Source organism: Poromitra crassiceps, assembly GCF_964638095.1.
Source record: "Poromitra crassiceps genome assembly, chromosome: 1".
NCBI lineage: Eukaryota > Metazoa > Chordata > Actinopteri > Beryciformes > Melamphaidae > Poromitra > Poromitra crassiceps.
The window spans coordinates 47918607-47933225 of record NC_139623.1 but is presented as its reverse complement, the minus strand read 5'-3'; the positions used below and the strand labels follow the sequence as shown (position 1 = coordinate 47933225).

The 14619-nt window shown below is 45.8% G+C and overlaps 1 protein-coding gene across 2 annotated transcripts in view; it reads left to right on the top strand.

Annotated features, from left to right (window-relative positions):
* Positions 1 to 2260: 2260 nt before the first annotated feature.
* Positions 2261 to 14619, top strand: part of capn5b (calpain 5b) — a gene marked incomplete at both ends in the record, with an annotated part of 156657 nt that continues 144298 nt past the window's right edge. For both annotated transcript variants that reach the window (XM_083634584.1, XM_083634583.1), the window contains one exon: positions 2261 to 2425. In XM_083634584.1, the coding sequence (XP_083490710.1) occupies positions 2261 to 2425 (165 nt within the window). The remainder of the gene's footprint in view (positions 2426 to 14619) is intronic.

Below are 14619 nucleotides of genomic sequence, written 5' to 3'. Positions count from 1 at the left end.
CATTACCACCACTGAGGTGCCCTTGAGCAGCAAGGCCCTTAACCCCAATCGCTCCAGTGGAGCTGATCAGTGGCCAGCCCAATCACGGTGCTTAAACTCCACACCACCAGGACGTGCCGTGCAACAAACCTTCAAATGCCAAGCAGCCACAGGCAGTTTACTGTCTGTTTACTCTCAGTTTACTGAAAATAAGAAAGAAGAAACTACACATTCTTCCCTAATTTCAATCCAATGTGAGTAATTGTGTTAAAGTAAATTCAACTTGTTTGTTTATATGAAGTAGCAGCAGTGACGGATACACAGCTGACTTTGATGGGCTAGCTACTAGGTAGCTAGAAGTCTGCTACAATTTGTTACAATGCGACGACCCCACCTGAATAAATTAACTTTTTGTGGGAAATATAATATCCACGCTCGGTGATGACCTGCGTTGGCCTGAGAGCAGTTAAATGAAAAATCTTCATGGTGGGAAAAAAGTGAGAAACAGACACAAACAGAAATAATGGAAAAAAACTGATATTTACCCAACAATTGACTGTCTGTCTCTGTATTTGTGTCCTGTTTTTGTTGACATTCACCAAATAAAGTCAATCAATCAATCAATCAACAAATGTCTCCTCTTGTAAAATGCCCAGTGTAACCAGTAACATCTAGGCGTAGGAAGGAATCGCAGAGTAACTCACAATATCACCATACTATCTGTGTAACTGAAGTTGAAAAAATCCCCCTAGAAAGGCAAAATCAAGAATTATTATCGCAAGAGGAAGTATCATGATATTTTGATATTTTGTCCCTCCCCTAGTAATAAGTTTATTAACCGGTGGGATAATTTCCACACTGTGGCAAGCATACACCATAGGTAACGTGTGTGTGTGTGTGTGTGTGTGTGTGTGGGTGTGTGCACATGTGCATGCGTCCGTGTGTGTGTATGTGTGCAACTTGACTTTGTCTTAAAGCAGGGGTGCCCAACCAATTGATCACGGTCTACTGGTCGACCGCGGACTGACCCCAGGTCGATCGCGAGGGGTGTGTTCTTCTTGGCTGCAGCGGGCGTGTCACAAGCTCGTTTCTGCTGCTGTAACCTCGCGTCACCAGGCTCACTGCTTTGCTGCTGCTCCTGTCTGCTGGCGGCCGCTGGGCAAGTCTGGATGGGCTCGCTCGTTTCTTGCGGTTTCGGTTGAGAGCTTTGATGAAGCTTTTGCGATTCTGGTCTTATTTATGCTGCGTGTTTCAAAGTGTGTTCCACCCGTAATCTATTATGCAAATTTGCAATCCCTCACCGCCAGCAATCAGCGCGAAAGCGAAAGCGTTTTCGCCAATCCATTCTACAGTATGAGAATGGTTTCATCGCGCGTTCCCCTGCAGTTTTGGCTCTGCTTTTTCTAGTTTGGAGGGCACTGTCGCCACTGGGTCGGTGGAATGGGTTGTACACGTTCGGTGGCTCCAATAATTTTATAGGAGACGTGGGGGGCGTTGATCCACGTCCCACCGTCAAATTTTATTTTATTTTTTTTAAGACGAGATATCTCGTCATTGGCAGTCAACCGTTGGATTTTGTAAGACGAGATATCTCGTCATTGGCAGTGAACATGTTAAAAGTAGCCACACAGTGAGAAAAAAGAAAGTGAGAAAAAATAAATCATGTATTGGGGAAAAAAAGTGATGCATCGATTTAAGATGCATCGAGATGCATCGATAATCGGAATCGAATCGAATCGTAGCCCTCTGAATCATAATCGAATCGAATCGTGAGGCCAGTGAAGATTCACAGCCCTAATGTCAAGTGGTTGTGGGACAGCGAGAAAGTGTTGTGAGGTTAGTTACTGCAGGCTGGAAACGATGTGTGTGCGTTTGCGATGTTGAAACTGGACTGGTAGATCTCGGGAGGCTGGCTACTTGAAAAGTAGATCTTGGGTCAAAAAAGGTTGGGCACCCCTGTCTTAAAGAGTACTGTAACTAAACCCCAAACCCAAATCTACGGGTCCATCCAATGAAACATGCTTCTGAAATTATTGCCATCTGCTTATTGGCTGATCTTTGGTGCCAGGTGATCCCACCACCTGTTGTACTCTGCAGAAGGTGACATCACCTGGTACCAAGATCAGCCAATAGCAGATGGCAGTTTCAGGGGCATGCTTTCTACCATTAGTCAGGTTTGAGACAGATTTAGGTTCGGGGTTGACTTACTTTTTAATCTCCGTCTTTAGTGGCCCGTCGGTCTGACTGGTGCCCCTTGTCCTGTGTTCTCCAGGGCTGCAGCATGTTCACGTCAGTGAAGGCATTTGAGGGGCAGCAGTACTCCACCCTGAAGAGGCAGTGCTTGCAGAGCGGCCTGCTGTTCGAGGATCCCCGCTTCCCTGCCACCGACGACTCTCTCTTTTACCAGGGCAACCGGATCGGACGTGTGGTCTGGAAGAGGCCACGGGTAAGTTGGCACAACAACTAGGGTTCAACTGGTAAAGGTTCTTATACCAATATTTCTTTTAGCAGATAGTTTCTGTATATTTACAACTTACATTTAACGGTTATCAGCCTCCCCTCCCCCCAAATAAATACATATTCCGATTTTTCCTCCGAATTTTACGTGTCATCTCAGCCCTATTCGCAGGGGACTAGTATGACCTGGGGACCTCATGTGATTTATAAATTATCCCCCCCATGTCTGTTTCGTGCGGTGCATTCACATGGGATACAGGCGATAGGCAAAGTCTTTATTTGACTTGAAATGACTGAAATGATCCCCCGGATATGATGTCAAGGCTCTGTGTAGAAGAAAAACAGGATATGATGTCAAGGCTCTGTGTAGAAGAAAAACAGGATATGATGTCAAGGCTCTGTGTAGAAGAAAAACAGGATATGATGTCAAGGCTCTGTGTAGAAGAAAAACAGGCATTGATTGGACGCACAAAGAGGCGCTCAGTTTAATTGCTGTGAACAATGTTACCAAAAGTAATTTGATCAAATTCGGGATGAAATGATAACCGGTTTTAATGATAACCGTCATAAAATTCCTTACGATAACCGTACCGTTTCACATTTTCATTATCATTAAAACCGGTACCGTAGGGGAGGTACGGTGGTGCAGGGTAAGCACTATCGCCTCACAGCTCGAAGGTTGTGGGTTCGATTCCCACCTGGGGACGAGGTGAACGCTGAAGGAATGCGTGCCCGTCCGCGTGTCCTCGAGTGCCCACCGCCCGGGTGGGGTCGGCAAAAAGGGCCTTTCTGTGTGGAGTTTGCATGTTCTCCCCGTGCCTCCCGGGGGTTTCCTTCATATAGGAACCCCCTTCACAAAAACATGCAATATCCTGGTTGCTAATGTGGTTCCTCCTCTGGTCGTTAAGGGCGCCTGTTCAGAGGGAGGGGAACTGGTTGGAATAGCGTGAACCTCCCACGTGCTATGTCCTACCGGTGAAGCTTCCTCTGTCAGGTGAAAAGAAGCGGCTGGCTGACTGCCCATGTCTCGGAGGAAGCATGGAGCCAGTCTCGGCTCTCCCCAGATCGGATGAGAGAGGATGGTGTAGCAACCAGGATTGAGAAATCAAGTGAGCACTAATGGGGGATAAAATGGGATAAAAAATCGGGAAAAACAAACAAAACAAAAAAACGGTACCGTGATTACAGTGCTTTGAAAAACATGGTAAATACTGTCCATCATCAATAGGGTTGCCAACTACTTGAAATGGAAATAAGGAAGGGGGGTAGGCTACCCATTAATACAAGCAAACACACAGACCTGGTTTTGATCAGTTTTTGCGTTTTTTTGCGCTATGGATAAAGTTCAACATTTTACGAAAAACAATAAACAGTAGTGCAAATGACATTTTGAGATAGCCTAATTTATCTTCACATTGGCATGTAGCCTACACATTCAAGACATTTCTTTGAACAGTGCAAACAGCAATTTTACATAGCTATTCTTTTGAATAGACAGACCTGCAAGAGTTTACATCATTAGTGCAAAACTCTATTTGCAATCTCTGGTCAGCTCCCAAACATCTCTCCGTCCCCTCCGCTCCTCCACCTGTGCACCCCGACTCGCCCCTCCATCATTACGTGGCCCTGGGGGTCGCGTGTCCCGTTCTAGACTATTCTCCTCCCTAGCTCCCCGGTGGTGGAATGAGCTTCCTCCCTCGGTTAGATTGGCCGAGTCGCTGCCAATCTTTCGCAGGAGACTCAAAACTCACCTTTTTGGACTGCACCTGGACTTCCCTGGAAATGACATAACTTCTTAAAGACAAGTGCAGTTAATTTCTTGCCTGGTATTTTAACTCTTGACTCGGTTTGTATGTTGCTATGTATTAGTCTTCGTTTTTAACTCTTATGGTTGATTATGATTTATGCCTTGACTGTTCATTCTTTGTATTTTCTTGTACCAAATGTGTTTTTGATATATGGTGTAAGTCGCTTTGGACAAAAGCGTCTGCTAAATGGAATAAAGTAAAGTAAAGTAAAGTAAAACATTTTAGATTTCAGATGAAATCTTCTGAATAAAAGGACTATTGAAAAGTATGGATTAGACTGAGGATATCTCTGATTACTGTAACAAGTCTTACACCTGCAATAGCCTACTGTTGTAAGTAGGGTTTGTACAGCTTTTAAGAGTAATTCAAGCACTTTCAAGGTACCTAAACCAGGCTCTCGAAGCCTTTATTATCACATCTAAATATATTGACAATGTGAAAAAACCATGGCATTGTGATGCCTGGTGAGTGAGGAACTTTTTTTGAGTGCTCCCTGTGTCCTGCACTGTCCACAGCCTCTCGCTAGGCTGCTGTAACATGACACCGGGCCGGTGTCACCGGCTACATGGGGGAGAGGCAGCGGTGCCATTGCCAGCGGACGAGACTCCTCTGTGGAGTTTACTCACTCAAATAGCTTTGTACTACAGTGTCTCTCAAATACGGGACAAAGCGCGTCCCGTATCAGTTCAATACGGAACACGTCTTTTTGTTTACAAATACGGGACGATTCTGTATTTTAAGGGACGGTTGGCAACCATAATCATCAACCAAAGTTGGCAACTGTCTCGCAGATGCTAGTCTCGCTGGCCAGCCTCCTCTCCCTTCCGTCCGAGGAGTCTGGTGCCGCAGGTCTCCATAACTGGGATAAACCCTCCCCTGCTCTACTCTGCTCTCCCATTGGAGCGACTGTTTCGGTGGCAGCCGGATGTCCGCTCCCGGCTTATTATAAGCTCTGTCATTGGCTCCGACCATGTCAATCAGAGCGGCTTCCGCTCCCTCCTCCCTGTGTGTTGCTGCAAATAGTGCCCTGCCGCCGCAGTGAAAACAACAGCGCTAACTAGCTAGCTAGCTAACGGCAGAAACCTACACGCTAGCTCGTTGCTACACGCTGAAAACGGCAAGTTGAATTGTTTGAAACTATTTTCCAAGGGCACTGCCTCTAAGTGCCGCCCATCGCAATCCCACTATGGAGACCTGCGGCGCCAGACTCCTCGGACGGAAGGGAGAGGAGGCTGGCCAGCGAGACTACCCAGATGCAGACTTGGAGAAATTATTTCACTGAGTTTATCAATCCTTTTTGGGTCTGAGTTTTGAATATACAACTTGGTGAAATTATTTCTGTGTATTAGTACTTTTTGATTTTCAGCACATTTTAACAATACCGTGATAATACTGATAACCGGGATAATTTTGGTCACTATAATTGTGATATGAAATTTTCATATCTTTTCATTTCGAGATCAAATGGTGCACAACCACCCCGTTTGGGAAAATATTCACAAAGACCTGTTGCTCTGGTGCCCATTCTGTGCAGGACTTGGGAGATTGGACCAAGTAGAGAGAATCTATCATTCCATTGTCATTTTGCGCATCCTGCATCAGAATGTAAGTCAGTATATACTTTACAATCTGTCTTTGCAGGGCAAAACGTCGATAGAATGGTTTTAATATTGCAGAACACGTAATTACAAGAGGCTATTTCATTTACAGTAGGGCCAGAGTGGCACCTCTTCACTTGATCTATGCAGCTTTGTTTTCAGCTGCAGTTTGACTCACTGTGTGTGAGTGGAGCGCTGCCTTCAGTCTGTCGGATGCTGTCTGCCTTTTTTTTTTTTTTTTTTTTTTTTAGATTTGCCTCCCCCTGCCCTCCCCAAAATTTCAATAAACATTTATGGCATATTGTTACAATACAACAATACTGGTGTTGACAGTGTTGCTAGTAATAGAAGATGCCAAATCATTCAAAACAATAAGCATTTTGCTTTTAGGAGCATTGTGCCAGCGTGCGGCGCCAAAACGTGTCAACGTGTGTCATTGCTTCGGAAACACATCCCATAATAAAACTGTTCGCATCGCATCCCATCCCATAATAGTATGATGACACTTGGGATGCCATTGCGAACATAGAGTGCGTTTACATGCAGACAATAAACAGTTTATTAGCGGATTTCTGGAGTTACCTGATTATTCAAATGGTCATGTAAACAGCATAAACCGATAAGCTTTATCCGTTTATGGCTGTTATCGGGTTATGAATAAACTGATAAACATACCTAGGTTTTTTGCCAATAACCCCTCTTTTGAGAGCATGTATACAGCGTATCAGGTTTCTTGTGGGTTTATACATCTGCGCATGCACTGCGCATGTACAAGTTGCATGTAAAAAGTTTAATTACCGCCGCCTTCTGGAGAGAAATCCGACTAATTGACTGAATCATGTAAACCCGGGTTTTTCCTATTGTCGGATTATTAAAGTGCATGTAAACGCAGAAATCAGATTATTGCCATAAACTGATTACTCACAGTTATCAGTTTATTGGTGTGCATGTAAACGCACTCATTGATGCGAACAGGTTAGCTAAAAGTTTAGCGTCGCCAGCGAGGGCCGCCACCGTTGCGGTCGGGGTACGTTTCGAAATCCCTCCATGCCTGAAAATTTTTCTAATCTAGGCGAAACACTGGCATCTGTTTGGTGAAATATAGGAGGTGGAATTTTTTACTTTACAAATGATGGACATGGCAGATTCACACGGGATTACTAGAGGTCCCCAGGCCATACTAGTCCTGTGTGAATAGAAAGCCGATGGCACTCCCCAGTGTAATTGATAGTGATGAAATTCTTTGACATGTAGGTAGGTTAAGGCTAGGCATGGGTCGATTTCCGGTTTTACCGGTTCGGTTCGGTATACGAGCCCAAACCGGTTTGATCACGTGCAAACCGAAAAAACCTTAAAAAAAAAAAAAAAAAAAAAAAAAAATTCCCCCCCAGTCCATTCTGATTGCACTATTGTTCGTATTAGCCTCTTCTCAAGTTGCACTAGTAGGGAAAAGTCTTATTTTGTTTATTATGTTGATGTTTGAAGAAAAGTTAAGCTGAATAGTTATGAGAAATAAAAACAGTGTGTTGTTACAGTTAAAAGGTTCTGCTTATTTGTATTCAGTGTTCGTGCTGGTTGGCAGCATACCAGCTTAGAGGTGCATTATCGCCACCAACTGCAGCCGCTTTGATACGTTTTTTTGGGGAATATCGAACCGGTTTCAAAATGTTCAAACCGACCCATGCCTAGGCCCTATATTGTGTGAATTTGTGAGTTTTTAAGTTTATAAGGCAGCTCAGCTGTAAGCCAATCCATTCTGATTGCACTGCTTGTGTTTTTATTAGCCTTTTCTCAAGTTGCACTATAGGCAGCAGTCTTATTTCATTTATTATTTTGATGTTTAGAAGAAAAGTTGAGCTGAATAGTTATGAGAAATAAATACAGGGTGTGTTTGTTACACAGGTGTCCTGCTTCTTTTTATTCAGTATCATTGCTGGTTGACAATACCAGCTTAGAGGTGTATTATCGCTATCAGGTGGACTGAAGTTGCACTACAGACAGTTATGGGCCACACTCGGGAGCCCTGCTTTAAAAAAAAAAATAAAAATAAAAAAAAATAATTACAAAAAAAATCGGTATACCGGTTCGATCCGGTTTAGACGGCAATATCGAACCGGTTTTAAAATTTTCAAACCGACCCAGCCCTAGTTAAGGCATGCTTCACTGCAGGGTTTACATGTAGGTAGGTTAAGGCATGCTTCACTGCAGGGTTTACATGTAGGTAGGTTAAGGCATGCTTCACTGCAGGGTTTACATGTAGGTAGGTTAAGGCATGCTTCACTGCAGGGTTTACATGTAGGTAGGTTAAGGCATGTTTCACTGCAGGGTTTACATGTAGGTAGATTAAGGCATGCTTCACTGCAGGGTTTACATGTAGGTAGGTTAAGGCATGTTTCACTGCAGGGTTTACATGTACGTAGGTAGGTTAAGGCATGTTTCACTGCAGGGTTTACATGTAGGTAGGTTAAGGCATGTTTCACTGCAGGGTTTACATGTAGGTAGGTTAAGGCATGTTTCACTGTAGGGTTTACATGTAGGTAGGTTAAGGCATGTTTCACTGCAGGGTTTACATGTAGGTAGGTTAAGGCATGTTTCACTGCAGAGTTTACATGTAGGTAGATTAAGGCATCTTTCACTGCAGGGTTTACATGTAGGTAGGTTAAGGCATATTTCACTGCAGGGTTTACATGTAGGTAGGTTATGGCATGTTTCACTGCAGGGTTTACATGTAGGTAGGTTAAGGCATGTTTCACAGCAGGGTTTACATGTAGGTAGGTTAAGGCATGTTTCACTGCAGGGTTTACATGTAGGTAGGTTAAGGCATGTTTCACTGCAGGGTTTACATGTAGGTAGGTTAAGGCATGTTTCACTGCAGGGTTTATATGTAGGTAGGTTAAGGCATGTTTCACTGCAGGGTTTACATGTAGGTAGGTTAAGGCATGTTTCACTGCAGGGTTTACATGTAGGTAGGTTAAGGCATGTTTCACTGCAGGGTTTACATGTAGGTAGGTTAAGGCATGTTTCACTGCAGGGTTTACATGTAGGTAGGTTAAGGCACGTTTCACTGCATGGTTTACATGTAGGTAGGTTAAGGCATGTTTCACTGCAGGGTTTACATGTAGGTAGGTTAAGGCATGTTTCACTGCAGGGTTTACATGTAGGTAGGTTAAGGCATGTTTCACTGCAGGGTTTACATGTAGGTAGGTTAATGCATGTTTCACTGCAGGGTTTACATGTAGGTAGGTTAAGGCATGTTTCACTGCAGGGTTTACATGTAGGTAGGTTAAGGCACGTTTCACTGCATGGTTTATATGTAGGTAGGTTAAGGCACGTTTCACTGCAGGGTTTACATGTAGGTAGGTTAAGGCATGTTTCACTGCAGGGTTTACATGTAGGTAGGTTAAGGCATGTTTCACTGCAGGGTTTACATGTAGGTAGGTTAAGGCATGTTTCACTGCAGGGTTTACATGTAGGTAGGTTAAGGCATGTTTCACTGCAGAGTTTACATGTAGGTAGATTAAGGCATCTTTCACTGCAGGGTTTACATGTAGGTAGGTTAAGGCATATTTCACTGCAGGGTTTACATGTAGGTAGGTTAAGGCATGTTTCACTGCAGGGTTTACATGTAGGTAGGTTAAGGCATGTTTCACTGCAGGGTTTACATGTAGGTAGGTTAAGGCATGTTTCACTGCAGGGTTTACATGTAGGTAGGTTAAGGCATGTTTCACTGCAGGGTAGAGCCCGACCGATATATCGGTCCACCGATATTATTGGCCGATATTGGCCGATATTTTTTTATTTTGTATTTTTTAAGACATAGAGTGCGTTTACATGCAGACAATAAACAGTTTATTAGCGGATTTCTGGAGTTACCTGATTATTCAAATGGTCATGTAAACAGCATAAACCGATAAGCTTTATCCGTTTATGGCCGTTATCGGGTTATGAATAAACCGATAAACATACCTAGTTTTTGGCCAATAACCTATCTTTTGAGTGCATGTATACAGCGTATCAGGTTTCTTGTGGGTTTATACATCTGCGCATGAACAAGTTGCATGTAAAAAGTTGAATTACCGCCGCCTTCTGGAGAGAAATCCGACTAATTGACTGAATCATGTAAACCCGGGTTTTTCCTATTGTCGGCTTATTAAAGTGCATGTAAACGCAGAAATCAGATTATTGCCATAAACTGATTACTCACAGTTATCAGTTTATTGGTGTGCATGTAAACGCACTCTAACATGTTGTGTATATTTGATCTTTTTTCTTAATTCAAGTTATATTTTATATTTGTTCTATTTGTGTTTTTGTATTTCTAGTTATTTATAATGATTAAATCCCCAGTTAAGTTTACTGTTTCATTGCGTTGATGTCATTTTGGACAATAAAGTTTATTGATAAGCTGTAAAATATCCTGCCTACATTACATATCTCAAGTCATGTCAAGTTATCTTTGTCAAGTGTTTGGTATTTGAGGGATCATTGCAAAAACATTGTGTAATATAATGTGTATAATTAATATAAGATTATCGGCCAATATATCGGTATCGGAATTTTTTTACTCCCTAATATCGGTATCGGCATCGGCCTCAAAAATCCAGTATCGGTCGGGCTCTACTGCAGGGTTTACAAACATTTGCACCACAGTAGAATGATTTCTCTGGTCAGATATCTGACTTAAAAATGTATAATAACTAGTCCATACCTGCTGGGGATGTGCGCGCCACATACTTGCAGACTCCCGGGGATGTGTGCACCAAAACAGCCTAATTTGGGGAAATGAAATGATCAGTCCCTGCCTAGTCTCGCTGGCCAGCTTCCTCTACCTTCCGTCCGAGAAGTCTGGCGCCGCAGGTCTCCATAGTGGGATTGCGATGGGCGGCGCTTAGCTTGGCTTGGATAAGGCAATCATGGCATGTGCTTTTACGCAGAGGTGCAGAGGGAAGCTGTCAAGGTGGCGGGAGAGGAGGAGGGGTGCAAATCCAACATCTATGAACACACCTTAATGACTACTACTACTTTGACCATTTCATTTTTTGATTGGCTCTCTTGCATGCATACACTTTAGTGATGACTGGGTCTTCAAGCACTTATTAAAATGTGTATGACTTTCAACTGGATTATGCAAACTGCGACTATTCTCACATTTCCCACTTGGAGAAAAAAATGGCGGAGCGACACCCCTTCTCCCTCACTGAATCACTCCATCATCTGTCCCAACTAGCCCCTCCCACTATTCACTCCAGATCTACATTTATGCAACACCTTCCACTGTCTCCCATAGGGCTGGGCGATATGACAATATATTTCGTCTGGACGATAGAAAATGTATTTTGTTTCATATGATGCTCTATCGTTTATATCCTTGTGTTGCAAATCACACTCTTTACGGCAATATTGTCCGTCATTTGGACGAAGCTGTGCTTTCGTCATTCTGTTTTCTTTTTTATTCACGTCCACACATGCACCAGACTCTGTCAACAATGTTATGAGTGGCACAAATCAGCCGGTGAGTAGAAAGAGCAGGGGAAAGTTACCTCCACTCTAGTCTCACATAGTCAGACCCATCGTTGATGTCATCAAGCTTCCACGGCTGGCACTGCAGGACTACCTCCACTCCGTCCGCCTAGTCTACCCAGGCATTTGCGCTGTGTTAAGTCCGCGTTTGATCCATATTTGCGTGTGTCCTCGTAACGTTAAACCTGGCAAAAACATCTCCTCTCGTCCTCTCGTCATCCCAGGGAATCCATTGAAGAGCCAATAACCAAACGTCTAGCTTGCTAAAGCTAGCTAGCTAGCTAGCTTTAGCTTCCTTGGGTGAGAGTTGTGTTGGACAGCCGGGAAATCCCAGAGTGGAGTATTTTTGTTGAGTGAACTGAACTGGTAACATGGACACCCCTGAAGTGGAGCATTTTTGTTCCTTTATAAACAAACAGAGAACTGGACTGAACTATAAATAACGTAAGGTTACATGATGTAACCATGGTTCTCTGAGTAGAGGGGTTTACCCTCCAATACAGAGATATGAATATATCTTGTATGGGAAGCTGATTACAAATGGAATCAGGTGACGTGAATAATTACTTTAAGACAATCCACCTGTGGACGTGGTTACACCCAAGCCTATAAAGCCCCTGTTAACCACGCCTACTTCGACTAAAGTTTCGATTGAACGAATCCCGAGCGGCCTCTGCTGGAGGGTAAACCCCTCCACCCCTTGATTGTTGACAAAGGCTTGAAGCCGAAACGTCCAATTTTTTCACTGCCCAATAAAAGGCTGTTTTTCAATTAGCCTACCGTGAGTGCCGGCTCTCCTTTTTCATTGTTATCCATTATCCAGGCACCCGGTCTGTTTTTCTTACAAGGAGTTGTGCGCTTTACCTCAATTCTACTGGGCCAACGGGACCGCCTGGACTGAAGACGCCATCAGGCCCAAAAGGCGGAGACACAGCCTCCATGTGACTCCCGCTCCCAGCCTGAACTGGGAGAGGCAAGAGCTGATGGACAGCTGCCTCTCCTGCGTCAGCGACACCAACGCAGCCTGGGAGTCCACCACTAGGCGCAGAAACTGCGTCTTCTGTGAAGGCTCCAGCCTGCACTTCTCTGGATTGAGCAGCAGACCCAGCTGCTGCACATGCTCCAGGAGGATGGCCAAATGAGCCTCGATGTCGGAGGACGCCGAGCAAACTGAATACGATAGCCCTGGGTCATGGTTGAAACCACCCAGGGACTCGCCTGCAGTGCCCTCCACGTTACAAGACGCTCCTGGGCTAGCTGGAGGCAGGCTGGACGTAAGGTGGCGTCAGGAAGAAGGCGGAGGCCTCGACCTGTTACGGCCTCTGCCTCTCCTGCCCCTGGCCATACCTCTGACTGCGCTGTCGTGTCCACGACGTGCATCCAGAGTGGTCCTCAGGTCATCTGGGCCCCAGCCTGACCTCTGTGTCGGTGCGGCCCAGCCTGACCTCTGTGTCGGTGCAGGGGCCTCCTTCCTGCCCCCAGACCGTTTGTGCCACACGGGGGTCAGTACACCGGAAACCTCTTTTGCACAACGGCGGGCTTCCTGTGCCTGCTGCAACATAGCCGTCGCCCCAAGACCAAACATGGCTGGCGGCGCGACCGGCAGTCTCAAAAGGGCAGCGTGGTCCTCTTTTCGCAACCTGGACCGGGACAGCCACAGCTGGCGTCTAGCCACCCAGAGTGTAGACACACCCCTCCCGGCAGTCAACACCTGCTCCTTCATCAGCTGAGATAAGACCGATGACATTAGCTGTATCTCAGCAATGAGACCCGCATCAGCCTCTGTGTTCAGCTGACGTACTAGCTTCCTCTGATACAGGGCTAGTATGGAGCCCGTGTTAGCCAGCCGTGCCAGAACTGCTATGGGCCTATGCACTTTAGACAGTGCGGCGTCCATCATTTTACAGTCCCCTGTTGGCGTAACCGGCCCCAGCGCTGGGCTGGCCGGAAACAACAGAGCCGCTAAGGACTGGTCCAGTCGCGGCAACGCCCCACAGCCCATCTTCTCCCCATCCTGCATAGCAGCCAGCCGTCTGCTAGCCGAAGAACCAGCGAAAGTAGCCATGGGGGTTGCAAACCCCGCCTGCATCAGGTTCTCCACTTCTGGGAGGAGAGGCACCTTAAATGGCACCTCTGGACCTGGTGCATCACTTTCATCATCAAAACGCGAGGGGGGAGGGGCTTGGTCCCTGATCGGCTGAAGTCCCAAGGCTTGGGAAGCCCTTTCGATCAGACCCCTGAATCTTTTCCGTTCATTGAACGATTCGCCCTCTATGGCGCTCTCTATGGCGCCCCCCTCTCTGACCCCCACTTCGTCCTCCGATAACCCCTCAATGTCGACATCGACATCGACATCTTCCTGGTCATCAGTGTCGTCAACCCTGATCCTGTCATCAGGTAAAAAAGACCTAACTGTGAGAGAGGGGCGGGGATCCCCTGAGGGATACCCCCCACTCCCCCCCACTCTGAGGCGCTTCACTACCTCGGGTGCAGCGGGGGGTGCTACAGCAACCTGTCTGCGCTTACCCTTAAACACCCAAAGTCGAGCCTCCAGGGATCGAGTTGGAAAAATACTGCACTCTATACAAGAGGAGGGATCAGCAAATGCTTCAGTGGCATGTTCCTCTCCCAAACAGTACACACATACATCATGCCCATCTTGAACAGGCAATTGTACTCCACATGCCACACAGATATGGCTCATAGACGCCATATTTATTTATTTATTTATTCCAATCTTATTGTGAAAACCGGAAGGAAGTGCAGGACTGCGCTAGCTTGACACCTGACAATGCGGAAACTCCGCACCGCTTCAGCGGCACTTTGGAGTTGTCACCCACTTCCAGCGTTCACTTTTTCTAGTGTGTGTACCGTCTTTAATGCCCGCAACGCCAGACAGACGTGGACATAGAGGGGGAGGGAGCGATAGTCCACAACTCTCGCAGCCCTGCTCTCATGCCCTGTTACGGACAGATAAACAGGACCTAACGCCGTAGGGACACGTTAACCTCCAGAAACCTGGAGGCAATATGTCCGGCGCCGAGGATGTTGTGATTTATGGGGACCGACTGTCACAAACCCACGGACCTGCCCTCCTCGTCCTCTTACGGAACCGAGAGCCCGGCCCTAGCGCCCCCGACATGGAAGCCGAGTTTGTGCGTCTGCTTAACCACCTCAGCAACAGCCACCACGAGCGGCAATCTTCCCCTCTCTTACCCGAAGGTAAGCGGCAAGGCTGTCTCTGTGAGATAGTCCCC